The sequence below is a fragment of the Sporobolomyces salmoneus genome, assembly GCF_050403485.1.
Source record: "Sporobolomyces salmoneus JCM6883 DNA, S_salmoneus_JCM6883_v1_ctg31, whole genome shotgun sequence".
In the NCBI taxonomy this organism is placed as follows: Eukaryota; Fungi; Basidiomycota; class Microbotryomycetes; order Sporidiobolales; family Sporidiobolaceae; genus Sporobolomyces; species Sporobolomyces salmoneus.
Window position 1 is genome coordinate 497 of NW_027481132.1, and position 26,588 is coordinate 27,084.

The 26,588-nt window shown below is 51.9% G+C and overlaps 11 protein-coding genes across 11 annotated transcripts; 7 read left to right on the plus strand and 4 right to left on the minus strand.

The window, feature by feature from the left end:
• Positions 1-1,573: 1,573 nt before the first annotated feature.
• On the plus strand, positions 1,574-3,517 carry JCM6883_001822 (uncharacterized protein; the record flags this gene model as incomplete). Its single annotated transcript, XM_076632832.1, has 4 exons — positions 1,574-1,986; positions 2,048-2,144; positions 2,223-3,004; positions 3,070-3,517. The coding sequence occupies 4 exons, from the start codon at positions 1,574-1,576 to the stop codon at positions 3,515-3,517; spliced, it is 1,740 nt and encodes a 579-aa protein (XP_076487089.1).
• A 218-nt stretch (positions 3,518-3,735) lies between these two features.
• Positions 3,736-6,841, minus strand: JCM6883_001823 (F-box/WD repeat-containing protein; the record flags this gene model as incomplete). The annotated part of the gene is made up of 5 exons (XM_076632833.1): positions 3,736-3,896; positions 3,965-4,215; positions 4,294-4,433; positions 4,516-4,741; positions 4,812-6,841. 5 exons carry the CDS (start codon positions 6,839-6,841, stop codon positions 3,736-3,738), a joined length of 2,808 nt encoding a protein of 935 aa, XP_076487090.1.
• Positions 6,842-7,077: 236 nt separating this feature from the next.
• Positions 7,078-9,708, plus strand: JCM6883_001824 (uncharacterized protein; the record flags this gene model as incomplete). Its single annotated transcript, XM_076632834.1, has 4 exons — positions 7,078-7,126; positions 7,231-7,732; positions 7,833-7,849; positions 8,132-9,708. The coding sequence occupies 4 exons, from the start codon at positions 7,078-7,080 to the stop codon at positions 9,706-9,708; spliced, it is 2,145 nt and encodes a 714-aa protein (XP_076487091.1).
• A 320-nt stretch (positions 9,709-10,028) lies between these two features.
• On the plus strand, positions 10,029-11,353 carry JCM6883_001825 (uncharacterized protein; the record flags this gene model as incomplete). Its single annotated transcript, XM_076632835.1, has 7 exons — positions 10,029-10,296; positions 10,362-10,430; positions 10,496-10,614; positions 10,724-10,852; positions 10,923-11,107; positions 11,168-11,231; positions 11,297-11,353. The coding sequence occupies 7 exons, from the start codon at positions 10,029-10,031 to the stop codon at positions 11,351-11,353; spliced, it is 891 nt and encodes a 296-aa protein (XP_076487092.1).
• A 172-nt stretch (positions 11,354-11,525) lies between these two features.
• On the minus strand, positions 11,526-12,381 carry JCM6883_001826 (uncharacterized protein; the record flags this gene model as incomplete). Its single annotated transcript, XM_076632836.1, has 4 exons — positions 11,526-11,803; positions 11,899-12,088; positions 12,154-12,269; positions 12,339-12,381. The coding sequence occupies 4 exons, from the start codon at positions 12,379-12,381 to the stop codon at positions 11,526-11,528; spliced, it is 627 nt and encodes a 208-aa protein (XP_076487093.1).
• Positions 12,382-13,073: 692 nt separating this feature from the next.
• On the plus strand, positions 13,074-15,599 carry JCM6883_001827 (uncharacterized protein; the record flags this gene model as incomplete). The annotated part of the gene is made up of 12 exons (XM_076632837.1): positions 13,074-13,211; positions 13,284-13,350; positions 13,513-13,592; positions 13,696-13,796; positions 13,868-13,946; positions 14,063-14,147; positions 14,210-14,277; positions 14,350-14,357; positions 14,426-14,579; positions 14,642-14,712; positions 14,833-15,218; positions 15,274-15,599. 12 exons carry the CDS (start codon positions 13,074-13,076, stop codon positions 15,597-15,599), a joined length of 1,563 nt encoding a protein of 520 aa, XP_076487094.1.
• A 414-nt stretch (positions 15,600-16,013) lies between these two features.
• On the plus strand, positions 16,014-17,920 carry JCM6883_001828 (uncharacterized protein; the record flags this gene model as incomplete). Its single annotated transcript, XM_076632838.1, has 7 exons — positions 16,014-16,167; positions 16,281-16,348; positions 16,425-16,506; positions 16,576-16,648; positions 16,715-17,008; positions 17,077-17,575; positions 17,663-17,920. 7 exons carry the CDS (start codon positions 16,014-16,016, stop codon positions 17,918-17,920), a joined length of 1,428 nt encoding a protein of 475 aa, XP_076487095.1.
• A 1,390-nt stretch (positions 17,921-19,310) lies between these two features.
• JCM6883_001829 (uncharacterized protein) lies at positions 19,311-20,429 on the plus strand (the record flags this gene model as incomplete). The annotated part of the gene is made up of 1 exon (XM_076632839.1): positions 19,311-20,429. One exon carries the CDS (start codon positions 19,311-19,313, stop codon positions 20,427-20,429), a length of 1,119 nt encoding a protein of 372 aa, XP_076487096.1.
• Positions 20,430-22,042: 1,613 nt separating this feature from the next.
• Positions 22,043-24,071, minus strand: DHH1 (DExD/H-box ATP-dependent RNA helicase DHH1; the record flags this gene model as incomplete). The annotated part of the gene is made up of 5 exons (XM_076632840.1): positions 22,043-22,740; positions 22,814-22,994; positions 23,077-23,205; positions 23,284-23,799; positions 23,871-24,071. 5 exons carry the CDS (start codon positions 24,069-24,071, stop codon positions 22,043-22,045), a joined length of 1,725 nt encoding a protein of 574 aa, XP_076487097.1.
• Positions 24,072-24,652: 581 nt separating this feature from the next.
• On the minus strand, positions 24,653-25,640 carry JCM6883_001831 (CybS family protein; the record flags this gene model as incomplete). The annotated part of the gene is made up of 5 exons (XM_076632841.1): positions 24,653-24,702; positions 24,787-24,922; positions 25,006-25,196; positions 25,407-25,445; positions 25,571-25,640. 5 exons carry the CDS (start codon positions 25,638-25,640, stop codon positions 24,653-24,655), a joined length of 486 nt encoding a protein of 161 aa, XP_076487098.1.
• Positions 25,641-25,747: 107 nt separating this feature from the next.
• Positions 25,748-26,532, plus strand: VMA21 (Vma21p; the record flags this gene model as incomplete). Its single annotated transcript, XM_076632842.1, has 3 exons — positions 25,748-25,776; positions 26,155-26,243; positions 26,339-26,532. 3 exons carry the CDS (start codon positions 25,748-25,750, stop codon positions 26,530-26,532), a joined length of 312 nt encoding a protein of 103 aa, XP_076487099.1.
• Positions 26,533-26,588: the final 56 nt, after the last annotated feature.

A 26,588-nucleotide genomic window follows, 5' to 3' on the forward strand; every position in this document is an offset into this window, starting at 1 on the left:
GACGATAGCGCGTGCGCTGCAGTCGACCGCTCTACCACTGAGCTATAGGTGCACATGAAAGCGAGCCTTTTTTAGTCACTAGATCCCTGTCTCAGTGATAAGTCTTGCGCTGGTCGCGACAACTCCGCCGCCCACTACCGATATTGGCTGCTGTACCGCAGTCCTCTATGGATCCTCTTTGCAATTCTTGTGCCGTGCACGCGACCGTGAAACACGCTTCGAGGATTCGACGCTGACGAGTCGAACGCAAAGATCTCACACCGAAGCATCACGAGCATCGCTATGGTAGATAGATAGAGTGCACGAAAGGAATGGCATTGCGCTAGACACGAGTATTACAAGTTGTCGAGCAGCAGGCCTAAAGAGCACAGAACGAAATCGGGCCGTGTCAGTAAAACGATATCGGAGACCGACTGAGAGTGTGCAAACAAGACAGGGGGGATCAGATTAGGTCGAAAAATGTTTAGATGGCGACCGTTTTCGGCTTCAGCCTCCGAAGAGACTTACGCAGACCGTCGTGATAAAAAATTGAGGAGTTTCATCGTCTCCCAGCGGCGGGCGAGATGTACGGAAGGGAATGATGAACTAACCGATGAAGAGCGAGCGATAGCGACAGATGGGATGATGCTGTACGAAGGGAAGAAATCGCGAAATGGTCAGTCGATTGTTTCTTCCTTCGTCTTCGAGGTGCGGGCCATCGATCCCTCTGTGATTTTGCTGAGCATCCGAGAGAAGATTACTGGTCTCTTCTTCGACCGAGCTGCCAACATTGGGCCTACTACAGTCTCGGAGACTCTAGTTTGAATATTGATACGTATAGTTGTCGTCCTAGCAAGCCGCAATGGCGTCGGAGAGGTTGAACCAGAGTGTGGAGACGAACTAACCTAGAGAACGTGAGCGAACGAGATAGAACGTCAGCGTTAGATCCCGTTGAATCGAAATCGGAGTTGTAGAGGGAGGAGGAAGAAATTCAAAAATCAGTAGATACACAGAGCCGCGTGTTTTCATCAAGTCGAAAGAACCGTTCGCCTCTTCAAACCCAAAGACTAGTTCGACTCGGTCCAGAAGTCGAGAGGAGAGAGCGGAGAAGGCGAACGAAGGAGTAAACCATGTTCGACTCCCCAAACACTCCCTCTTCTCTTCCCCCTTCGCTCCGAGCCAATCCAGCCTCTGTTTGGTATAGTAAGAGAGGTCGAGACGAGAACCGATGAGACGGTAATTACAAACATCATGTTTTTTCTTCTCCTCTGGTAAAGGAGCGCCAGGACGGGAGGAGAGAAAGCAAAGCAGAAGGGAATGATACTCACCCTTTATGAAACTATAGCTGAGCGTTGAAGCGTGTCGATGCAGTCGATGAGGTGAAACGGAAGAGAGAGAGAAGAGAAATTCGCCTGTTCTCTTTTCAAAGTCGATCGAAAAGTCGAGCTCCCCCTGAACGCATGGGCTCTCCTCTCCTCTCCTTCGTTCATCTTACACCAATTCCACCTACACCCGCAGCGAGTAAGCACTCTCAATCAGTCGTCAATAGCCCAAAGACGCGTTCCGCTAATCTTCGCCGCCTCGATTTGGATCAATGTTAGTGCTTGTTCAATCATTCGACTCTTTGAAGGGCTCCTCGACTCTACTCGCCTCTTTAACGTTCTCGAACGCGGCAGTACTTCCACGAACCGTACTCTCGAGTGTCGGACAATTTGAGACGACGGCTTTGCGTGAAGTGCTCCCACACGAGAACGGCTTGTTCCTTTCGAACCGACCAAACATCGATACCTGGGGCATCCCTCTCGAAGACGATGGGCTTGCGCAAGACAGCGATAGGTGGACCGCAACCAAGAGGAGGGCACCGAAGCGAGCCGAAATCGGGAGAGAAGTCTCGTCGAAGGCTTCTCCGCTCAAAGATCGTCAAAACAAACCGGGAGTAGGAGGAGAGCAGAATCGAGACGATGCGGGAAGATGCCTGAGAGCAGCACAGAAACTTCTCGAAATCTAGTGAGTTGAAAGTATGACCCGGTTCGCATTCTCGAGCTGACTGGTTTACAAAACTTTCTAGTCCCCTTCCTCGCGCGTCTGAACACGTCGAAGCGCTTCATTCGCAATGGCTTGGGATTATTGATTCAATCTCGGGACTAGAGGAAACCCTTCGTCAGGTCAGTCACCGGAATCTCCAATCGAAAGATTCTTTGCGCTGACTTTTCTTCCTTCGCTTCTCTTCTCTTTCCTCTCAGCCGCTTACTCGAACCGGCCCAGAAGTGCAACATGACGAATCATACTATCGATTGCTCAGCCTTGAAGACGAAATCAAACGTGAAGATCTTGAACTGCTCGCGTTGCAGCAGTTCAAAATGGATCGAGCAGCAGAAGTGCGTTTTCTTCAATTAACCATCAAATTGAGCGCTTCGGGACCTAACGGATACATGTTTCCTCTCCACGTTCGCCAGCTGGCAGCCTTGAAGCCTGTTCCCGTTCGTCGTCCTGGACCGGCAGCTCGCAAAGTCCCTTCGGTCGTCGCTCGCGGCAAATCAACCCACTCGGCTTTGCCTCCACCTCCACGAGATCGAGAACAAGTCCAAACTCGCCGTAGAAGCACTGCTATTGATGCTCTCGAATCCCTCCCTCGAGCACGTCGTTCAAATTCGCCGCCTCGGCCTCCGACAACCCAAACCGAGCAGGAACAGGACGATTCTGCACCTCGTCGAGCACGCCCTTCAATCTCTTCGACGTCATCGGTTCTACAGAGAACGACACCCAATCACCAGTCGTCCGCTCCAGAGGTTGAATCGAAAACGGCAGGGATTGAAGAGACTACATCCTCGTCGACTTCGGCAGAGAAACCGACTGAGCGTGTTGGACTACCAGAGGGGGTCACCGAAGAAGAGTTGGAGCACATGGCCAAGAGTGTTTGGAGGGTAATGGGCGATGTTTTGAGACCCTGGGCGAGGAAATGGGCGCACGATCGAGATCTCGATCGGAACTTTGAAGACGACGGGCTGAACGCAAACGAGACATTGTGAGCTGGACCTCGCTTTCTTGCTTGGGGCTCCCTATCGTGCTTAACCTCGTCGTTCTTGACAGGCAAACCGTTCAATCGATTCTCTCCACCAGCTTTCCTTCTGCTCCCGATTCACCCTCGTCATCCTCCGTCAACTCGTATGCGACATCTCAAGCTGGTGGCGATGGCAGCGAACTGACCTCGCCGCCACCGTCAGTTCTCGTGGAACTCAAGTTGCTGCAAATTCTCCTCGCAAACTTCTCCTCAACTGCTCCTCCTTCGTCACCATCTTCCCTTCCTACACTCACAGTCATCTTACGCGACCCTCCAGTCGATGCATCAACTACGATACGATCCGCCAAAACTCCCTGTCTCCAGATGAACGCGCTCAAGGCTCACCTCGGCGCTTTCGCAGTCGAGCGAGGATGGACGGAGGGAATGGGGACGACCGCGATTTATGCGTTGATTAGTAAACAGATAGCGAGGATTGACAGACGAGGGAGAGAAGGGGCTGCGGTGGGATTCAAGTGAACTTCCCCTCCGTTGCCAACTAGTTTGATCGGTCTCTGGACGTAATGTATCTCAGCGCAATTTACTCGTTCCGCACTCTCGTCGTTTTCGTGATGGAGAGGGCAATGAAACAGAGGTCGAGAATAAGTAGATTAATTGACTCAGAACTGGCAAGACAACGTATGCAGGTAGTCACACAAATGAGAGAGATGACGGAGATGAAGTACAGGAGCCCAGGATTACGAGAGTTCTTCCTCGCTCGGTCGAAAAGTGCGGACGTCCATCAGAGTTTTCCCATCTCGTCGACACAAGGTGACGCATTTGTCGTCGCGGAACACGACTCGCCAAACTGCACCACAGGGGTCTATTAGCTCGCGAACGAGTAGTCCTGTTTGGAAATCTGCGGAGAGAGGGCGGAGGTCAGAAATTACCAGTCATTGAAGAGCTCGAGTCGAGCCGACCACTCACCCCAGAGCTTGATTCTGCCATCATTCCCACCCGTGACGATGAACCTCTCGTCGACTTGTAGACACGTAACTGAGTTGTCGTGAGCGCACAGGCGATGGATCGTATCGAATGTCGAGAGGTCGAAAACGATTACTCTTCCATCTGAACCTCCCGTGACGAGTGTCGCAGGTGTCGCAGAGGAAGGAGACGGGGGTACTAAGATGAGTTGACCAACGAGAGAGGTGTGGCCTTGAAGAAGCGCGAGGAATTCGCTGTGGAACAGACAGAAAATGGTACTCAGCGTTCTCGCTCCAAATCGAGCTCGGGACTCTGAATGACATCGCGCTCACCCCGTCGTAGCGCTCCATATCCGAACAGTCGAGTCCAAACTTCCCGTAACGATTCGGATTCCGTCGAAAGCGACAGCATAAATTTGGTGAACGTGACCTCTGAAAACGTGAAGGCATTGACCGCTGTCGACGTCCCATAGCTGAGTCGAATAGAAAGTGCGCGATCAGCAACAGAACTTTGACTCTCGTCGCATGGGCAGTCAAAGGGAAAACATGACTTACTCGACAAGTTGAATCGTAACTTCCGCTGACCACTTTGTTCCCACTGACTTCGATACATCTTACCGAGTGTTCATGACCGCTCAGCAGATGAAGACATTCGCCCTTCTCGATGTCCCACACGCGGAGTGTCGAGTCGCGAGAACCGGAAACGGCGATGGGACGTCCGTCGAGTACTCGCATGCATCGAACGGTTGAAGTGTGTCCACGGAGCGTGTGCAAACATTCACTGTGAAGAGGTAGCAAACGTAAGCGGAGGTGCGAGATTGAACGCTTGATGAAGCGGAACTTGTGCTCACCCGCTCTCGACATCCCATACTCGCACTTCACGATCACAACCCCCGCTGACAACGACCGCCCCTTCTTGTCCCCACCCTCTCGCCGTACTGCAAGCTCCAGACTGTTGAGCAGAATCACCGGTGCGACCACCAGCGCCGAGTCCCATGCCTCCTAACCTGCCCGACGAGTCTGCCGACGAAGTTGAACCGGCAGTTGGATGAGAGGGTGACGAAGGAGCCGAAACGGATGGGAATGAGCGACGTCGACGAGGAAGGTTTGCTGGCGAAGAACGAGATGGAGGAGAGCTATAAAAGGTCGTATTGCTTCGACCGTGCGCCGAGAATTCCTCCGAACCTCTTCTATCAATCTCGTCTTGGAAAGGTTCCTCCTCACCCTTGTGACCGTCGCTAGGTTGAACTCCACCTCCTTTGCTGACGAGAGTGAGACACCAAACTCCCAACTCGTGCCCTTCGAGCGTCCGAACGTAACGACCTTCTCCCGCTTCGAACACGTGAACCTTTGAAGTTGCCATTCCGACGACAATCCATTCTTCGTCAAAGCCGAGGGAAGTGACGACTCCATCATCGGCCGACATCTGAGTCGAGAGTAATCGACCAGGACCTCGGAGCCAATTCGATTCGGTCAAGTAAGCCCGCTTGAAGTGAGTTTTGTACGAGAAGGGGTTGAACGATGGTCGCGACGGGGGAGCGGGAGGCGAGGGCGGTCGTGGAGTCGGGAACGCTGAGGTCGAAGACGTTGGTAGAGGGGCGAACATTGGATGCGAAGAGACTTCACCAGCGGGAGAGGGGGAAGAGCCGGGCAGAGAGAACATCGGTGGAGAAACGAGAGTACTGGTCGTCGCTGGCATCGAATGCTGTCGTTGTTGGGCGGGTAACGAAGATGAAAGATCATGCGAAGTCGATTCTAGCGCCGACGCTCTCCTCCTCGGATTCGAAGTCTGTTCTCGTCGATTACTTGTTCCACTCGTCGATATGATTGATGTCGCAAATCCGAGGCCCGTCTGAGAGAGGGCGGAGTTTTGTCCTGTTGGAGGAATCGTTGCCGTGCGTTCGAGCGGTGGAGCGTCACTCCAACTCCCTTCTCGCTGTCGTGCTCGATCCGACTCGTCCCTCGCGCTGTCTGATCCTCGCGTTGCCTCCGGTCCTCGCGTACTACGGCTCCCCCGCCTGACCGCAACCGGTAGATCGAATAACTCTGCCCTCGCGGCGAACTCGCTCAGTGCTACCCTGTCCAGCGTCCCCCGTCTCTCTCGTCCAGCTGGGGTATACATATCGTCCTCGTAATCCCATTGCTCCGGTGTTCCGAATTCGAGGTTCCTCATTTTGCCGAATTGATAAGATTCGAGAGAGTCGAGGGAAGGAGCCGGTGCCGGTGGGAGAGGGGCGTTGCCGAATCCAGACTTCCAACACATCCTCTTCCAGGTCGCTTCGTCTTCCAACAGGGCCCTCCAGAACCTGCTCACTCCGCTCGCGCGGGCAAGCGTCTTGACATCGTCTACAAACGAGAGAACGTGGAATGAGAGTTCGACCGGGAGCGTTTTGAGGAAGTCTCGTTTGAGTCTCGGAGTGATGAGGTGAACGAGTGGGGAGAGTGAAGCTGGGGAAGAATCGTTGACGAGGTGGGTGAGAAGGAGTTGTCGTGCAGTCGGCGCGAGGGAGTTGATTTGGTCCCGGAGGAAATCGACCATTTCAGCTTCGCTCAACATGGAACGGCCCATCCAAGCGTCGGAGGAAGAAGAAGAAGTAAAGGGGTTGTCCATTCCTCCTCCCGAGTCATTCGCCAAAGTCCAACCGAGGGAGGTTCCCAACGATGTTTCCCGCGATCCCGTTTGTGTTCCTGCTCTCGACCTCGGTTGAGGGCTAGGAGCGGGAGTCGGAGGTCGGATCGAATTGACTTGGTGAACCCGAGTCGCTGCGTTTGAAAGGGTCGTCATCGTCGGTGTTAGGGGAGGGGAACCACCATTAGTTGAAGCGAACGGGACAGAATCTAGTGAGGTCGCTATCGGTGCAGGTAGAGTGGGGATATCCATCCTTCTGGGAACCTTCAGATCAATCGCGATTCGGACGGAGCCCAACCTTCAACGAGGCGGAACTCACCTCGGATTCGGCCTCGGGTAGGTAGATAGCGATAGCTGCTGCACAATTGAATCGAGTAGGAGACCGGTAGATAGCGGTTGAGAAGAAGGAAGGAGAGAGTACCGCGATTCGAACGCGGCGAGAAAGCTCTCTCATCTTGACTACTTCAGATACTCCAGAAGCGGTCAATATGGAACCGCAGATCTACGAGGGATCTCCCTTCGCGGGCTATCTCCGTGGTAAGCTCCCCCTCCAGCTCTCTCTCCCTCTCTCCCTTTGTTGTTGATCGCTGAACCTCTCTCTCATCCTGATGCTCCTTCGCGCTGCATGCGCTTTCTTATAGACGCCGATATCCCCGAGCCGTCACTCCCAGCAACGATCCCACCCAGTCTGCACCTCGAAAAGTTGAAATACATTCTCGCGACGTCGGCACTCCTCTCTCCTTCGTTGTGCGACGCTCTCGAACTCTACCCTCCACTGAAGCCGAACGACAAAGGGAAACGGAAAGAGGTTCGAACTCTGGAATGGCCTGAAGATTGGGAATCGTTTGGACAAAATTGGCAAGATCGAGACGCCTGGGACAACGCTCGCCGATTCTTACAGACTTGGTTCGAGGCTACGAGGTGTTTGACGATGGGGAATCGTCCGATCGCAAGACTATATCTTCCATCGCATTCAAGAGCGATCGTAGAAACCGGCCAAAGCGGAGAAGGAGGAGGAGGAGGAGGCGTTCCACGTCGCGTGGAACTGGCATCAGCGAGAGAGATGGAAGATTTTGTCGAGAAGGCGCAACAATTAGATCGTCGGATCGAAGAATCCCTCAACAGGCTTGAAACAACACAACGGTACGGTTCCTGTTTTCCCTCGCCTCCCTTTTTATCCTGCGCTTCTTTCCCTAATTCGAGTCGACTTCGTGACTGACGTGGCACAAATATCTTGGAGCAGCTATCGAGCTGAACACCGTCAGTCTATGTCTCGACTCTCGACTTCCTCCGACTCTCTGGCACAACTTGCATACGAACTCTCGACCCTCTCTCGGCTCTATCAAAAAGCTGCGTCGCAACTATCGCTCGAAGCACTTCTCCCCTTGACACTCTTGTCCTCTCCGCCCCCTTCGTCGAATCGATCCTCTCCGCCCCTTTCGCCCTTGCCTGATCGAACGATAAAGACTCATCACCCAACCGCCTCGCTCTCTGAGCTTCACAGACACGCATCTCGGGCAATCCTGGAGCGTCACGAGGTAGAACAGTGGGAAACTGGATCGACGACTTCCGACACTCCCGCTCTCCTCTCAGCATCGTTACCTTCGTCTTCCGCTCCAACTTGGCCCCCGCGACATCGCAACGAGCCTATAGAGAACTCTGTCGACCCTTTCCATCCAACCGATACGTACTTCGGAGGACTCGAACGAAAAAGTTCAACGCGATCCAACGCTTCCGCTCCTTCCGATCGACTGCCCCCGACACGACATCGTCTGAGACCTTCAGTTGGAACGAGCGGAGTATTCGGAGTCGGTACGGCAGCGGCAGCAGGTCCAGCTAGCCCCTTGTTGAGAGGCATAGAAAGGAGGAGTCGCAGAAGACCGGCTAGTATGGGAGGTTGGATAGAATCATCCGCTGTGATACCCCTGAGTCCTTCCCTCGGGTCGATTCGTCGAGCGGAAAGAGTAGGAGGAAAGAAGGAGGAGGAGGAGGAGGACCAGGAGGAGTTGAACGTCGAAGCAGACTTGCGACACGCGTGGGAAACCGCTCATCTCTCGAGGAAGACCTTCATCTGGAACCTTATCGCAACCTTCGAGGAGAACAACGAGGGGCAAAGACGATGGAAGGAGGCGGAAACTATACTCGTTGAATTGGCGCAGGGGCTAGACGAGATCACGAATCGAGTCGAAAGGCTCTCGAAGATCGACCGCTCGAAATCCGACCATCTGAAGACAATCTCGGTCAATCTTCCGTCTACTACCCATCGTCAGACACGGCACAACCTCACCTCGGCTCCCTCCTCCCCTTCGCCACGTTCAGCAAGTTCTCCCATGATTGATCAGCCCAACTTTGCTCCTCCTTCTGCAATCGTTCCAACGGCTCAAGCGCTTTCGGAGTACGAGACGCGTCACGCCTCTATCGGTCAATCCCTCGAATGCCTTCAAGGTACCTTCGCTTCGATCATTTCAAAGACTCGCCTTCTCTCTCCTCCTCATCAAGCCAACTCCTCGACGCCTCATCCCCATCAGCAGCGAGTTGAAGAGTTGCTCAAGCTGCACGATTCGGTCAAGGAGGAATTGCAGAACATCGCGAACGAGTGGGCGAAAAGTCGGATCGCCCTGCGACAAGCAGTCGGGGCCAACCTCAAATCGAAGACGACCTCGAGCGACGCGGCACCTTCTCGAGTTGCAGAAGTTCAAGTCAAGGAGGAGGTCGATGGAGTCGAGGAGGACGAGTTGGATGCAGAAGATGCTCCTCCCGAAAGGGATCTCAACGCTTCGCTCGACGATGGCAGGCCGATCGACGATCCCGACTTCAGCTCTCGTCAAGCAATACTCGATGCAGCTCTCTCATCGACTACCGAACTCGGTCCCGGAGAAGATTCAACAGAGAAGATCTTCGAAGCCGTCGCTGGTGGACGAGAACGAAGGAACCCCGGAGGATCCAAGTTGACGAGAGAGGAGCGAGTCCTGAGGATGAAGGAAGCGCGTCAAGCTTTAGATGCAGGGAAACGGGCAGCTAGTACGCAGGGAAGAGGGGGAGAGAACATTGAAAGTCAGCTAGTTGGAGAATTGAGGCGGGTATTGCAGGGGCTTGGGAAAGGAGTAGAAGTACAGTGAGCAAGAGATTATATAAATGAATCGGCATCAGCATGCGATGTTATTCAAAGTCATCCTTCGAAGTACAAGAGAGTCGGACATTGAATCGCAATTTGCCTTGCGATGAGTGACTCTACCGTCAAAGACCATGGCTTCTCGCTCACAAGGAATGATAGGCGTTGCATCGGCATCAAGCCCAAGAGCAGACGAAAAGTCAGGACGAATAGGAGAGTTCGAGTGCCGGCCGGCCGCGAAGTTGAAATCAACGAATCTCTTGGGCTGTTTCTGCCATCAACTTCGATCCTTCCTCGCTCGACGACAAAGTTCATGTAGCGAACAAGATGCATCTTCCTTCTTCACTCTCGGCTGCGACTCTCCTCCAGTCTCTCACCTCCCTCGCGGCTCATCGATTCTCATCAAATTGTCCAGCTCTCGACTCGCTCCTGACTCCCTACACCGATGAGGCCAAACCTGAAGATGAACCCGGGCTACCTCGTGGAGCTGTGCTGGAACTGATCGGCCCTCCTGGGATCGGGAAATCCCGAACTGGAATGGCATTCGCGTTAGCTGAAGCGTTCAAGTCCGAAGGGGGTAAAGTTTTGGTCGTAGGTGAGTACTTCTTGAGCTTTAGAGAGGCCACTCCGTTGACCCAGCACGAGGTTACGCCGTGGTAGACTCTGAGGGTTCACTCAACCCGACTCTTCTCTACGAAACCGCGGCTTTCTTCGCCAAACACAACGGATGTAAGTTTACCCAATCATTCTCTCCATATCGAGAGAGAGACGTTGACGCTTGAGAGATTCGACAGACGACGAAGAACAGCTTGTCGCGTGCACCGAAAAACTGTTGCATCGAAGAGTGGACTCGACCTGGCTATTGATTGCGTTCTTCAACACTCTCAATCACTGGCTCGAAGAGAACCCGGAGGTACGTCTACACGGCACTCGAATCGTTACTCTCCCAGTTTCCCTCTATCACCTACCGCCAAACTCTCTGCTCTCTCGATGCCGTTTCTTACTTACGTGGATCTGTTCAGGTCAATCTCGTTGTTATCGACTCCTTGTCGTCTCATTTGAGACCGACTCTCGATCTACCAACGAAGAAGCTGCTCAACGACCTCATTCGTTCAACGCTTTCGTCTGTCTGTTCCTCTCGAAGGGTATCAGTAAGCGAAACATATCTTGCAGAGTGTTGCGCTATTCTCACGCTGGATATTAACGATCACGCTGTCATAGTTCGTCATCACGACCAAAATGACGATCAAGCTCTTTGGCACTGATAATCGACCTTCCTCGTGGTCAAGAGATGCGGAAGCGATGATGGTGCCTTCCGTTTCATCTAACGACTGGCTTCCTGGGGCTGATCGTATCGGAGAGGGAGTATGGAAAGTCTTACTGTATTTCGATCAACAGGGAGAGAGGTCAGTCAGATTCGCTCGATTTCACTCGTTCCTCTACAAGCTGAAGCCGGTCTCCTTCAGGCTTGCGCGGCTGCTCGAGGCTCCAGTCCCAACCGAGGCGAGCGACGTACCTTTCACAATGGACGTGAGTCGAGTTCTTCGATGTACACTGCTCACTGCAAGCTCGAACTGATGCTATTACTGTTGCAGGCTTCGGGACCGTATGATCAACCAGTCGTTACTAGCGAAGACGAGCTCGCGCGGTGACTCCTGACGTACAACGCCGTAGCGACGTCGTTTGTGTGTCCCAACTCGACGTTGCAACGATTTCTTTGAAGGAGACATTGAAATTTCGATTAACGATAGAACAAGTTGCGAGAGGAAGAGGCGGAGCTATGCGAATAAAGTGAATAGGCTGATGGAGGAGACAGCATCTAAATCAAACGAAAATTATCGCTCCAAAAGTCAAAATCGACAAGGATGCGCCCATCGCAATATTCCTCGATGTTCCCGAGGTCTCGTTCGATCCCGATGAAGGTGTCGTCGACTGCACACTGCTAGCTACAGACGAAACCGCCGAAAGAATACTGGAAGCGGAAGAGGAGATTGCGGAAGGAAGGGAAGAAGAGGCCATCGAAGTCGAGGAGGGCCCGACCGTAGATGTCAGTCCACTTTGAGCGACTGAAGGAAGCGTGGTGCGGCAAAAATCGTTGAATCCTAAAGTGCAGGGACGAGAGAAGGGCAAGAGAGAACCACGAAACTCAGCTCGTCTAGCCCTGCCATTGTTGAACAGGTCACGGAGTGAGGCTTACCTGAAGCAGCACTCGACCCAGTTGCATACGAGCTAGCACAGCGGTCGAGTTGGTCGAGGATGGAAGATCCGCAAGCGCAAGACGCGAGAGCGACTTGATTTTGTCCCGATGTGCTTTCGCACTGCGACAAACTGCCAGCCCAGGTCGAACACGCGGACGTGATGTTGCCCGTCTGAGCGTCAGTCAAGACCTGTCGGGACCTCTAGTCAGCGCTTGCAACCATTCCGGCTTCTGAAGACTCGAATTTCTCCCTACCTGCTGAGCGAGCTCGAGGAGGCCTTGAACCTGTTGAGTCGCATCTCCAGATAAGGTTTGGCGTTTGTGCAACTTCAACGAATTGAGTCTGTCGAGGCTGAAAGACGTCGCGAAGGCTTGCACGCCAATCGAGGAAGTTTAGCGAGCGGAAGTAACAACTCTCGAGAGAGACGAAGAAAACTCACCACCAGATACGAGAGCGAGTATGGCAAGAGCAGCGCGGACCATTGTGTTGAGGAGTTTGAGGTGAAGGAGAAAGAGAGAGAGAAGTTTGTGCAAGTCAAGGATGGGCTTACGGTTCGAGACTGCTCTGGGACTAAGTACAGTACGGTAGTACGAACTCCTTGATGCGGATGTTTTAGAGGAGGCGGGCTGGCGAGGGGAAGGAGAATTGAGACATTTCGAAAGTCCAGGCTTCTTTACCGGGAATCGTTGAACCGAGCTCGGCGGACCCTGCTCAGTAGTGGTACTAGTGCGAGCTGAACGAACTGAGCGGACAAAAACCCGTACCCACTTTCAATACAATACTTGGCGCAGAAACGCCTTATTTCCAGCGGCAGCTCAGGTGATCTCTGTGGAGACAATGCTCTCAGCAGCGAGAAGCGGGGATACGCCACAGAATCTCGCTCGTTTGGTCGTGTTTCAGCTTCTGTAAGGCTTTCTCGTTGAGTCACTATAACGTACTGCACTGGAGCGCGCGTGAGATAACGAGTCTCTATACAGTATAAGGTGTGCAAGCTGCCGCGGTTTCGTACCGGGTCGTTTAGCGCCGGTGAATTTGTACTATAATGAGCCAAAGTGATCTGAGAGTTTCATGCACCCTTTTCGTTTCGAATTGGTCCCCCACCACGACTTTGTCCCACCACGCGCTTTCCTCTTTCCTCTTCTACCTTCAGCGACCACTCCGACTGTCTACCGGCATGTCGTCGTCTATCAACTCGTCCGAGGAAAAGGAGAAACCTCAAATTTCGCAGAATGAATTCGCTTTGGAAAAGTCGAACGCACTGGATGTATCCCCTGAAGAGGAGAAACGCATCGTCAGAAAGATTGATTACAAGGTGAGAGTCTGCTCTACCGTACCAGGCCGGGAGGATGGAACTGAAGTGGACTCGCCATCCGCAACTCGACAGCTCGTTCCCTTTTTTTCGCTTCTCTACCTTCTCTCGTTCTTGGATCGTGTCAATATCGGACAAGCTAGTACGTGTACACTCTCATTATCTGTTGGAGGAGGTTGGAATCCGTGCGAGGCAAAAGGTTCAAGAACACTTTCGAACCTTTTGCCTCCGCGGTGTTGTTTTCCTCATATTATCGTCAATGGCTGGTGCGACCAACTGACCCGTTCATCATTCCGCATCGCAGAGCTCGACTATCTCGAACGAGATCTCAACCTAACTGGTCAAGAGTATAATATTTCGCTCGTTCTTTTCTTCGTTGGCTATGTGAGTCTCGATTCGTTCTCTTCTTTGTTGGCTATGTGAGCCTCGAGGGCTGGCTAGCTGCTCAGAGTTGGCGAAAGGACGCTGCTGATCGACCCTTTTACAGGTCATTACGGAAACTCCTTCAAACGTCTTGATCAAGCGATTGCGCCCAAGCATCTATATTCCCTGCCTCATGGTAGCTTGGTCTATCGTTCTCACCCTCATGCAAGTCGTTACCACTCGGGTTCCTATTCGACAGCGAGCGAAACTGATGCCGTGTTGTTCTTCGCGAACAGGGGACTCGTTACCAACTTCGAAGGTCTCGCCGCCGCTCGTTTCTTCCTCGGTCTCGCAGAGTCTGGTCTATTCCCCGGAGTGAGTTCTACCCGCATTATGTCCGAGCTTGTTCTTCACAAACGCTGTGTGACTTTTCCACCCCGAAACGGTCCGAGACTGACTTGACTGTTATCCTTTTCGCTTGAACACCACAGCTCTGCCTCGTGCTCACCTTCTGGTACAAACGAGAAGAAACGAACCTTCGAATCGCAATTTTCTTCAGCGCCGCAACTTTGAGTGGTGGGTCTCTAGCCTCTCGCTCTCAAAATATGTGGAGTTCTCTGACCTATCTCGTAGTTTAGGAGCATTTGGTGGACTGTTGGCATACGGCCTGTCGCAGATGGCGGGAGTGGGCGGAAAACCAGGTTGGGTGAGCTTCGAAAACCTGTTTTGAAAAGAAAATCGCAGAAACTGACAGTTCTTCCCACTCTTTGGTCACCAGGCTTGGATGTAAGTGTCTCCTCACACTGTGTACCTTTCGGCTATTCGACGAGTCTCACATACCCTCTCTATTGTAGCTTCATTATCGAAGGACTTTTGACCTTCGTGGTCGGCGTGATCGCCTTCTGGGTAATGCCCAACTTTCCCGACGACAGTAAGTTCCTCTCACCACGCGAGAGGGACATCGTGATCGCCCGCCTCAGGAAGGACCAGGGAGCCGCTGGAGAAGCCGTAAATCGTTCTACTGTATCGTCTTGTAAAAATGACGGCGCTAACGCTTCTTCTGTCCGCAGGGATTCAGTTGGGGTCACATCACGTCTGCGTGTAAAGATTACCGTGTCTGGGTCTACTGCTTCATCTACATGTATGTCGTCTTTCTGGTCTCACGCTGCCTTTGAAAACTGACCTACTGTTTTTGGTTTTTTCCCTTTCTCCTTTCTTCCATTCCTCCGCTTCTCCGCTCTTCCGCTCTTCCGTCCTCCAGGGGTGTGGCTGAGCCTCTCTACTCGCTCTCTCTCTTCATTCCCACCATCATCGTATCCCTCGGCAAGTTCACGCGGGCAGAGAGTCAGTTACTTTCGACACCGCCCTACTTTCTCGCTTTCGCCCTCACTTTGGTCTCGGCGTTCTACTCCGACCGAAAGAAGCAACGAGGTCTTTTCAACGTCTTTTGGATGGGGGTCACGGTGATCGGTTACGCAATCTTACTCGCAGTCAATCCTATCGACTATCCCGGTGTCGCCTACTTTGCTCTCTTCCTCTGCGTCTCAGGTGTCGCTCCCTCTATCCCTTGCACCATTTCGTGGCTCGGAGTCAACATCGGACCATCCTACAAGCGAGGAATGGCATCCGGAATGATGTTCACTTGCGGTGAGCACTTCTCACTTCCTGTATGTCTGACTAAAGCTGACATCCTGTCCTGTAGGTAACTCGATGGGTATCGTATCGTCACTCGTGTACTTCGCCGTCGACAGACCACTCTATCGTCGAGGACACGCCGTTGGTTTAGGTTTCGCCGCGATGGCCGTAATCCTTTCCCTCCTCCTCCACTTCGACTACAAGCGAGACAACGCTCGTCGTGATCGACTCTACGGTCGACCTGAAGACTACGAAGATGGGAACGACATCGATGCGACGATCAGGAGTCAGACGGATCCGGTTCTTCAGAAAAAGCTCGGTTTGGAGGGCATGTCGGCCGCGGAAATCGAAGCTCTCGGCGACAGGCATCCCCTTTTCCGCTACTTTGTCTAAACGTCGTTGTACTTCTTAGGTTCCTCTTCGGAAAGGTTCAATTTTACGGCGCTTGGTCCCCATTTGGTTCACTTGTTTTGTCATGTACTACTCTTCCTCCCCATCTCCGGCAGCGAGCTGTTGGAGAGACTTGACTCTGCAGCGTGAACGAGGCTGTCGGGCTTGACAGAGGTATCTTAACGGTGCAGACTCACATGAAGGAAACGTAAGCGAATCTCCAAGTCAAATTGTGCGATTTTTTCGCAAGCCTCTTAGGTACGAGGTCATCAGCTCTTCGATATCCACATAGAGACCTTAGGAGATCAAGGCTAGCGAGAGAGAGCATCGCGCGAAGTTGCGAGTTCATCTCTCTTCTTCTCCCTCACTTACTCTCGACCACTACAACCACGAGGGAGCTGACAAGCAAGCACAGACATGTCAAAGGACTCGAACGACAAGAAGCGAACGCTCTTCTCCTTCTTCCAACCTCTCTCCCAACCTCCTACATCTTCGTCTCCCTCTGGATCCTCACAAGTACGCGCAAACTCTTCGACTTCAACCCCAGCAACCAAGAACAACTCTTCAACGCGTAGGGGCAACGCGGCTACCGGCTCTCGAGGCGGAGAAGGGAAGCAGGAACATGCATCCACATCTTCCGTCACCAAGGTCAGTTCGCTCGCCTGAGAGTACACGTTGTCACAGCCTCCAGGGCCACGAAGAAGGACACACTTAAGGACGGGAGAGGCGCAGATTGGTCAGGAGCTGTTAGAGTCAGTGTTTACCATCTCGCAATGTTTCTAGATTGGCTTGGCAACGACGAAGGCTGACAGTGCTCTTGTTCCGTAGGCTATAGCGGAATACCAACCTTATCTCTATGCTATACTCTCGAGCGTAGAAGCAGACGACTTGCTGCTGTCGAGCGATCCGAGTGAGCTCGCCCTTTCCTTCGCGCGCGAGGACTCCAGACTGACCATCATCGAGACTTTCCGCGACTCAGACTTCTTGTGGAAGTCGTCACTATCATCGCAAGGACTGAAGAAAGGACGGACGAAGGTCGCCCTACCGTCTTTGTACGCTTTTCGCTCTTCAACTGATCCGAAATCACGGATTGAACGCTTATGCCTCGTCTCCTCTAGTCATTTCGAGCTCACCGCGACGCTTCTCTCATGCGGTATCTGCCTTTCAAATGCCGCTGCCGTCCTCGTCTCGTCTCTCGGTTCATATGAAGTTTCATCGTCAGTTTCATCTGCCGCCATTTCGACCCACGACGAAACTGTGAACCAGGCAGCCGACATGTTGTGTCGAGCGAGCGGAGTTTTCTTGCACCTTGCAGAAACGGTCATTCCGAGGTGGGAAGCGGCAGTAGGAATCGACTCGCTCCGAGCAAGACCGGTCGAATTCACTCGAGATGCTGCGACCGCTTTATCCAAGTGAGCTCAACTTTCACAAAGAATTCACTACGCTAGATGCTGACCCTTACGAGCATCGTATCGCGTAGGATGTGCTTAGCGGACGCAAATCTGCTAGCGATACGTCGATTGCTCTCTCGTTCTCTTTCCGTTGCACATTCTACAACGACTCCAGGTCCTCCTCTCCCTACTTCCCACCCTTCTCCCTCGCTCCTGTCCAAACTTCACCTGCAAGTCTACTCGCATTACGACGAAGCACGCTCGCTTTTGAAGTCGTCTTCTTCCACTTCTACCGAAATTTCCCCATTGATTCGCCGATATCTCTCGGACGGACGACAACTCGCGCTCTCACTCGCGTACAAATGGCTCGGGGTCGACAACGGAGAAAGATCAGAGACAGGAGAAGCGCTGGGTTGGTTGTCAATGGCGAGCAAGGCGTTGGATGAACTGAACGACAAGGACCGGGGAGTCAACAAGCTCAAGTTTGGGAAAGGTAAGAGTGCTGGAAAAGCGAGAAAGGGAAAAGTGCAGGAAGAGATCGAAAGCGTCCAAGCTTTTACGAAAGCTTACAAAAAAGTCAACGATACCGTGAGTCTCTTCATGATCTCACCTCTATCTCGAGTGTGTGTGATGCGACGATTGAGCTCCTTCTGACGCAATTGATCGACGCGACAGGTCCACTTTCAACCGATTCCAAGCGCTCAAACGCTCCAAGCTCGATTACCTTCAGGTCGACCAGCTCTCTCGCTAAAACCATACTCTCCTTCACCTCCTGCGTTCCGCCCGACTGGACCAGCGAATGGTTCGATCCTTCCACCGAAACGAGTGCCACCTCCGCCGAGTCTCGAAGGATTATCGCTCCAAGATGCCGATGACAGCTCAGACGACGACGAAGATGACGGCAATTATCTTGGAGCTGGTCAATACTTCTAGATTTGGACGTTTAATCGAGGATTATTGAAAGCGCTCCCTCGTCTCTCTCGAACGTGTTAGGAAACGGCTTTAGAGATCTCTAGAGTTTGGGCGAAACAAGGCAGACGCAGAGGCAGAATTCGAGAGCCTTTTTTTGCGCTTCCCTCGCTTGACACACTCGAGTCTCGACAGCTCGAACAGAGACGTAAGTAGGTCGAGATCGTTCAAATCCTGCCTCGAAAGTCCAAAAGCGCGCCAGAACAACCTTCTTGAGGATTTTGATTTCGAGGTTAATTTTCATGCTTTCGACTTCATTAGAGGTCGAGAATTCTCGAACCAGTCGTCGTCGAAATCGTTTCGAGTTTCTCAAGCATTGAATTTCGGATAAGCAAGCAGGATTTTGCGAATTGCTCGCGTGTAACAAGCTCTAACTCTCTCTCCAAAACAAGACGGATTTCCCTGCGAATAGCGGCCTACATTACCGCACCGCGACGCGACGTACTCCTCTTCGCTGCCGAAGGAGAAAGACGGGCGGCAGGACAAAGGTAGTTTTCGTCGTTTTTGTTCCATTGCGAACAATGCGTACGCTAGCGTCTTTCAATTGTTCTTTCTGCTTGTCTCGTTGTTCTTTTGGCGCTTCCCTTTCTTTCCATCGATACGGCAGATAAGGAAGAAACGGGACATTCGTGGGAAAGACGAGAGAGCATTGACCCGACGACAGAAGCGAAAATTGACCCAGACTCGGAAATTACGAACGAGAGTGTTGGAGCTCGAGTCACCGAAGAGAGGGAGAGGGAAGGTGGGTCCACTATAGAACGATCGAGACTGTCTCAAGCGTCTCGAGCTCAAGCAATTCTCTCTCTGCGATTCCCACTTGTAATGAAAGTTTAACAGTTAAAATCCTGCGAGGAAACTTGGAGGTCCCGGCTTGAACAGATTCCTCGACTCCCGGTTCCCCGTTCCCCCTTCTGCATTCCCTTTCTCTTGATCGACGGGGGCAGAGAGGGAAATTTCAACTTCCATGCACCGCAAATCGTGCAATTTTACCCTCTCCCTTGTTCTGTCCTGCCAGAAGTCGCATTTCATTCCTTGACACTCCCTTTCCGCGTCTACTGCTCTCTCTCTCCTTTCTTTCCTTTACTCCTCTCCTCCTCCTCAATCCTCGACTGCCTGGCGCTCAAGAGACTTCAACCCGGAACCGTACTCTCTCAAAGCTTCACTCAACTCATCTCTCTCTCGTCGCAAACCTCTCACTCAGGCAACTCATCTCGTTCGCGTTTCTACTCTTTGTTCTTTCTGTTAAACTTTCCGTACGTTCCTCTCGTCTCGACTTCCTTTGTAAGCCGGGACCTCGTCGTACTTACACCCTCTCTTTGTCCTTTCTCACTCTCTCTCTCCTCCAGTCGTCATCATGTCGCAATCGCTCTACATCCCTCGCACGTCTCCCTCTACTAGTATGGACGACTATGAGCCTCCTGTCACTCCCGTTCGACCTACTCTCGAACTTCTCCCTCCCCCTCCCGGACCTCGAAACCTTCGCAAACGCGCACCTCCTTCTCCCCTCGACGCCACTTTCTCTGCCGCTCGTCGCAACCACCTGTTCACCCTCTCGACTGCGACCAACATCGGACTCGGATCTCCCTCAACCCCGACGGCCCCTCTCCTCCCTGCCGCTCCCATCTTCATGCCGATGCCGGTCACTCCTACTCCCTCGAAGCTCTCTTCCTCTCCGATGAGACGTTCTCCCGGGATTCGCAACTTCTCCAAGTTCACCTTCGATGCGTTCAATGAGGATCAAGACACTCGAATCGTTGATGAAAACACCTGGATCCCTTCCGCCGCTTCTCCTTCCTCTTCGTCTTCTTCGTGCTCTCCTCTTCGCACTTCGATGCCCAACTCTCTCGGCTTGTTCGACTTCTACCGAGAAGAAAGTTCTCCCGAATTCTCGTCGCCTGAACTACCCGGATCCCCGAGCTCATTCTCCGACCCAACTGGATCTCTCTGGGAGGACGAATCGGACGCCTCGTGTTCCTCTCCTCTCTCTCCTTCGGCAATCGTCTTCGCTCGTCGGGTCAGTCTCGACCTCGCAAGCCCTTCGACTTCGAACCTTTCTCGCTCGATGCCTTCTCTCGCTTCCCTTCCTACTTCGAACCGCGACCCCGTGCTCGGATCTCCTGTTCCTTCCCTCTCCTCATCGATCTCGACTTCTGCATCTTCGCCTTCAAGTCGTTCATCGCCCTGTGGATCCGACACAAGCTTATCCTCCTGTTCGTTCACTCCTTCGCCAACGACGAAATGTCTCGCAACTTTCTCTTCCACCTCCTTCTTCGATTCTCCTCCAGCTCCTCCTTGCCCACCAAAATCGATCCCTTCGTTCTCGAAAACTTCTCCTCTAGCTCAACGTCGAATGGAATCCCTCTCTCGTCGAAGACTCCAAAAACTTCAAATCTCCGCTTCCTCTTCCGCTTCTTCGACTGCCGCTACTCCCGCTTCTTCTCCAACTTCCTCAGGACTCGGTCTTTTCGCATGAGTATCTGAACTCTCCCTCGTTCCTCGTCTTTCGCATTTCTCTTTTCGTTTGATACCACTTTCCTTCTCTCTCAAAATTGACACTGTTACCCCCTTTTCGTCTTCTGTACATACCCCCCTTTCTGAGCTAGTCTCACTCTCGTCTCTTTGTTCGTTCGGTCGTACATAGTCTTTCGGTCTCTGTGGTCGTGCTCTCTCTCTCACTCGGTGGATACCCTTTATTTATTACCCCTCAGCTCTCATTGAATTTCGTTTTTCGATTCATTCTCTCTATGCATTCGTGTTCGCAACTAGTTTAACAAAACATCGTTTTCACTCATCTACGCTGGTTCTGGTCCGTCGTCTGTCGAGAGAGCGAGATAGTTTGCGAACTCGTCAGTATCTCAGGTTTTCGAAATCGAACTTGACTTGATTTGCCCTCGATCCTCTCCGACGGAGCCTCGTCGTTTCTAGCACTGGTCCGGTTCGCCCGAGGTCCCGACCACGTAGAGACTCTCAGTCCAGACGAGGGACATCCGCAGAGAAGTTGATCAGAAACCCATTGATTCTTTATTTCTCAATCTGTTCTCTTTCCGAACGACTCCAAGCGTCTCCATCGAACGTGCACAAAAAAGAGATACGATAGAAACGTGGTTGTGAACAGACTGAAATCGAAGAGAGGAGTTCGAGTGAGAGTGGGGGAAATGAGAGACCATGTTGAAGATCTCGAATGAATATCGAATATCGAATATCGAATATCGAATATCGTTCCGTATCGAGTCGAATCGAGTCGAGGGATGAGTCGACGAGAGGAACGGGGTTGATTGTGGGTTGATCTTGATCGCGAAAAAAAAAAAAAAAAGGTTTTCTAAATTTTCTTCTTCTTCCTCCTCCTTGCCCCCGCCCCTCCTCCTTCTGATAATACCACGCCTACTCCTCCTGATAGCTATAACCGAGAACGTGAACCCAACGAACGAGAAAAAAAGTGCGTGGTGATGAGACGACGAAGTCAAATGACGAGAAGTTTCCTCCTCCTCCTCCTGGAAAAAAGGTGATGAAAGACGAAGAACGAATGAACGGATGAAAGCTCCTCCTCCTCCGCCGACGAGAGTGTGAGATGTGTACCGAGAACCGTGGAGAAATAGTGAAAGGTGATAGTGAGAGGAACCCTTTTTTCCCTTTTTTTCCCGTCGAGAGATAGAGAGAGAGACCGCTCGGAGAGAGACCGAATAGAGAGACGCGAGAGAGAGAGAGAGAAACACAGAAATGGGTATATGAAACCTGGGAGAGAATATACAGAGAGTGGGTTTTGCGAGTCGGAAAGCGGGTCTCGGAAGAGGAAAGGGAGAGGGGAAAAGGGGTTTCGGGGGTTCTCGGGTTGGTCGGTCAGAGGGAGGAAGGTACGGGAGGTTCAATTCGTTCGTTCGGGGAAAGGAGAGAGAGAGGAGAAAGAGTTTGTCGTGGGAAAAAAAAAGGGAGATTCGTCGTTCATTCGTTTCGTTTTCGTTTCGTTCGGGGTTATCCAGCTATCCTCCTCCTCCTCCTCCTCCGTTTCTCCTACTGCTACGTTCTACTCTCTCCTCCGTTCCTCCCCTCCTCCCTTCCGCCGTCAACTACTTCGTTCGTTCTTACACCTTATCTTTGTTGCCCCGGACCTCCTGCTCCTCCGTGCTGCCTTCTTGCCTGTTGTTGCATGTACTGAGCCTGAGCCTGTTGCTGTTGGTACTGAGCCAAGAGGTGAGGCGGGATCTGTTGCTGCGAAGGAGGAGCGGGAGCCGGGTATCCTCCTCCTCCGTTTTGGAATCGTTGTCCTTGTGCGTTGTACTGCTGGGGAGGGGGACCGGGTCTCTGTTGTTGGGACGATTGGGCGTATTGAGGTTGTTGAGAGATGGGAGCGGAAGGAGGAGCGGAGTATTGACCGTTCGAAGCAGGAGCCGAAGAAGTTTGAGTTTGAGTTTGAGAGGGAGGGGGTAATCTCTGTTGTTGAGGCGCCTGCATTCCGTGACCTCCTACACCACTTGGTCGTTCCATCGTCGTCGTCGTCTGTTTCTTCTCTTGAGCGGGAGTAGTAGTCGTCGTATCTTCGGTTCCAGGAGCGACGTACAAACTCCTATCGATCACAGCTGGGATCGGTTGAATCTCGGTGCCCAATTCCTGTTCGATTCGATACAAGTTGAATCGATCTTCGTAAGTGATCAAATTGATCGCGAGTCCCAAGTGACCGTATCGACCCGAACGACCGATTCGATGCAAATAGGTTTCCGCGTTTTTAGGGAAATCGAAATTGATCACGACGTTGACGGCTTGGATATCGATACCACGAGTGAGAAGATCTATTCACCCGCGTCACCTCCACTCGTCAGTATTTAAGAGAGAGGGTGGGAGAGAGACGAATCGGAAACGAACCGGAACAGACTAGATTTCGACAAACTCCGTTTCGGAAATCGTGGAAGACTCGGTTTCGATGTTGTTGCAACATTTTCGCGTGAGAGTAGAAACAAGAGTATCCGAGTTCGGTAATCTTTTTCGCCAGCAATTCGACTCGGTTCGTAGAGTTACAGAAGATGATCGATTGATTGATTTGAAGCTGCGAGCGACGATGAGCAGCAAACACTCTTGTGAGCTTGCTTCGATATGAAGGAGAACGAGTGAAGAGGATCATCGCTCACCTTTGAGAAGAGAGTGTTGAGGCAGTGAACTTTTTGTCGTTCTTCGAGGAAAGCGTAGTATTGAGTTACACCGCGAAGGGTGAGTTCGTCCATCAAGTTGATCTCGTAAGGTTTGCTCATCCATTTGTCCTATGCGAGAGAGTGAGGAACGAAGAGTCAGTAAAGGGAGAAAGGGAACGAAGAGAGAGAAATAAAGTTAAAACTGACCTTGAAATCTTTAACAATGAGAGGGAAAGTAGCCGAGAACAACATGACCTGACGTTGAGTCGGCATGAACGCCAACAATTGTTCAATCACTGGAGTAAACTCTGGTGAAAGCAACTTGTCTGCTTCATCCATGACAAACATTGGACAAGCCGATAAATCCGCGATTCCTTTCCCCGCCAAATCTAAGATCCTTCCCGGAGTACCAACGAGGATATGTACAGTTTCCCCTAATCTCATGATATCGTCTCGTAGAGTAGTTCCACCAGTAGTAACCATTACTTGAGCTCCCGTGTGTTTCCCCAAAGTTTTACAAACTTGCGAAGTTTGAAGGGCGAGTTCTCGAGTAGGAACGAGGAGTAAGGCTTGAATTTTGGGGATTTTCGGGTTGACGCGTTCGAGAGTTGGGATGATGAAGGCAGCGGTTTTACCGGTACCGTTTTTCGCTCGGGCGAGGATATCTCGTCCAGTCAACGCAATCGGGATCGCTTCTTCTTGAATAGGTGAAGGTTTCTCAAACTGCAATTTGAACCCCTCTTCACTCAGTCCCGGCTCAGAGGAGAATCAGTACAAGAGAGGGTCAAACTCACGCCGGCCTCAAAGATTCCCATCAACAATTCCCTCTTCAAGAAATAATCCTCAAACTCGTTCCCTTTCGTATTCGTAACATCCTCCGTTTGAGGTCGTAAGTCTTTCGCGGGGAGGTTGAGTTTATCTTTCCAGTTTTCGGGTTGACTGGGTTGAGGGAGAGAAGCCGCTCCGGTAGATGATGATGATGGAGTAGAAGACATGGTTTGACTGAGTTGTGTGAGTCCCTCGGACGGAGAGAGGGAGGAAAGAAGGGGAGGGGGAGGATGAGGTGGAAAGTCGAAAGTTGATTGGACTCGTTCTAGAGCGAGAGAGAGGTGGTTGTTGGTAGTGACTAGTATTCGATCAAGAGTGTAGTAGAGCTATTCTGATCCCGTTGACAGTGGGTCGGGAGAGGAGAAGAGAGGGAGGAGTGACCGGTGACCGTTGCACTCTGATTTGGCGCTAGAGAGGATATCGCGGGAGGCAGTTGATAACGAGCTGGTTGAGAGTGTGTTGAAAACCTTGCTCGGGATGGGTAGTAAAGGTCCTGGCGAGGGAGGGGGTTGAGAAGAAGGGGGAGAAGTGGTTGGGCAGAGAGGGAGAAGCGACTTGGACTCTTTCGAGAGGGGGAAATTTCCTAACTCTCGTGTCTCTCTTCTTGTTCTCACTCACTCAGCTACAGACAGCGGGAACGATGCATTCAATGGAAAAGACAATTTCGACAGATCGTATAAAGCAAAAACATAAACGAGAGAAAGAGAAAACTACCGAGAGAAGAGAGTTCAAAAGGAAAAGAGTGAATCTAATCCTTCTTTTCAACGTGCCATGCCTTTTTGATCAACTCCGTAATACCTGTACGTCACGCAATTGCGTTTATCAGTACTCGAGCCCTCCGGTTGGAGTGAGGGAACAGATGAACAGAGACGAAGGACGTACCGATATCGTTCGTCTCGAATTGGTAAACTCCGACCAATACACCTCCGGTAGCTAATCGAAGCAACCATTTCACAATGTTTCCCATCACGGGGAACTTCCTCGTGTGCAAGTAATCAGTCCAAATATTGTCGAAACCCTACCAAATCACCACAAAATCCCGTCAGCTCTGGTTTTCTTTCTCCCGCTGACAGGGAGAGAAAGGGATAAGGGAAGACAGACCATGTGGGAATGAGCGACGATAGCAGTACATAAAATCCCATCCAATACCGGATTGACCGAAGTAACAGCGGTAGAAGCGATCAGAGGAACCAAAGAGGCAGACAAGAGTCGTTCGAACGTCCAGTGGTAAGAACCGTGGGCTTTGTTCGGGGCAGGGAAAGGAGTAGGGTCGTTGACGGTTCCTTCAACGTCTAGGAGCGTTCGAGGGAAGGAAACGGGTTAGTTGAGGGAAAGAGAGGAGAGAGGAGGGGGAAGAGTTTCGGATCGACGAGTCGAGACTTTGAAAGCACGGGCGGGTCGGAGCCAAAGGATCAAAGAGAGCTTACAAGCTATAGATACAAGCAAGCGATCAGCGAACAACTCAGGGTATGATGAGAGAGAATGGAGAGAGAGCAACTCACGTTTAGCAGCCGCCGAATTAGCAGCAAAGACTGGTCGACCTATCCACCTCAAACACACCCAGTCAGTACCTCTGCTCTACTCGCAATTGAGCGGGAGAGGAAGCGGGAATCGGATCGGAATGAACCGCGGAGAGCAGTCGATCGGAAAGAACTTTGAGACTGACCGGCGTGGAAAGCGCGACGGGTGACGAGAGATCGGAGAGCTGCTTGTTGTCGGAGAATAGGGAGCGACATGACGGCGGAGTTGAAAGGAGAAGGAGATCAAGAAGTGGAGCGAATGAGGAGAGAGGGAAAGAAACGTCGATCTCCCAAGTCTGACGGGGTGCTTCAAGAATACTCGTATGGGCCTTGTTACAGTACTTCTAGCTTTGTGAGATCCAGAACAGATTTACTCGAAAGTGACGCATTGAGATCGGGAAGTCGACTCTTTCGTTCTCTCGCGAACAGGACCCAGGTCTAACACCTTCGAAAGCTTCACGACGTTCATCGCAAGCTATCAGAACTCGCGACCCGTGTCGTCCTCGTCCTTACTCAACTCCCTCTCCAGTTCCCTTGATCATTGAACAATTGTCTCCGACTGTCCTTTCCGCCTATTCAAGCGCCTCCTAGTCCTCTACTATGTCTACCTCTGTTCCCACCACCTCCCTTTCCTCGAAACAAGACAACCTCTCGCAAGTTCCTCACCTCTTTCCTTTCCTCCGCTTTCTACGAGAGCTCGACTGACTCTCACTCGACCTCTCGCACACAGTCCAGTAGTCTGGAAGTTATCCCTCTTCACCCTTCTGATGATCGTCGGTCCAATCGGTACCTATTTCCTCTCTCTCAATCATTACTTTCGTTCGTCCCTCTCTCTTCTCCCTCTCTATCCCTTCTCTCCCTTGTTTCCTCACCACGCTTCTCACTGACGTGAGCACATGTGCGACAATGAGTAGATGATCCAACTCCATCAGCGATCTCGGCAGCGTTCGTAGCGAATTTGGTATTGGTTGGATTCGTCGTCGTTGCGATTTTAGAGGATTCGGGTCCGGAACATCCAACGACCCCCGCTGCTGGACTGGGACAAATAGGGGAAGAGAAGATGGACGCGGTGAGCAGGGAAAAGATGAGGGTTGGCAAAAAAGAATAAAGGTGCGAATGAGTGTGTTGGAATCGTTTCTCGTGAGTACCGCTCGCTACCTTGAT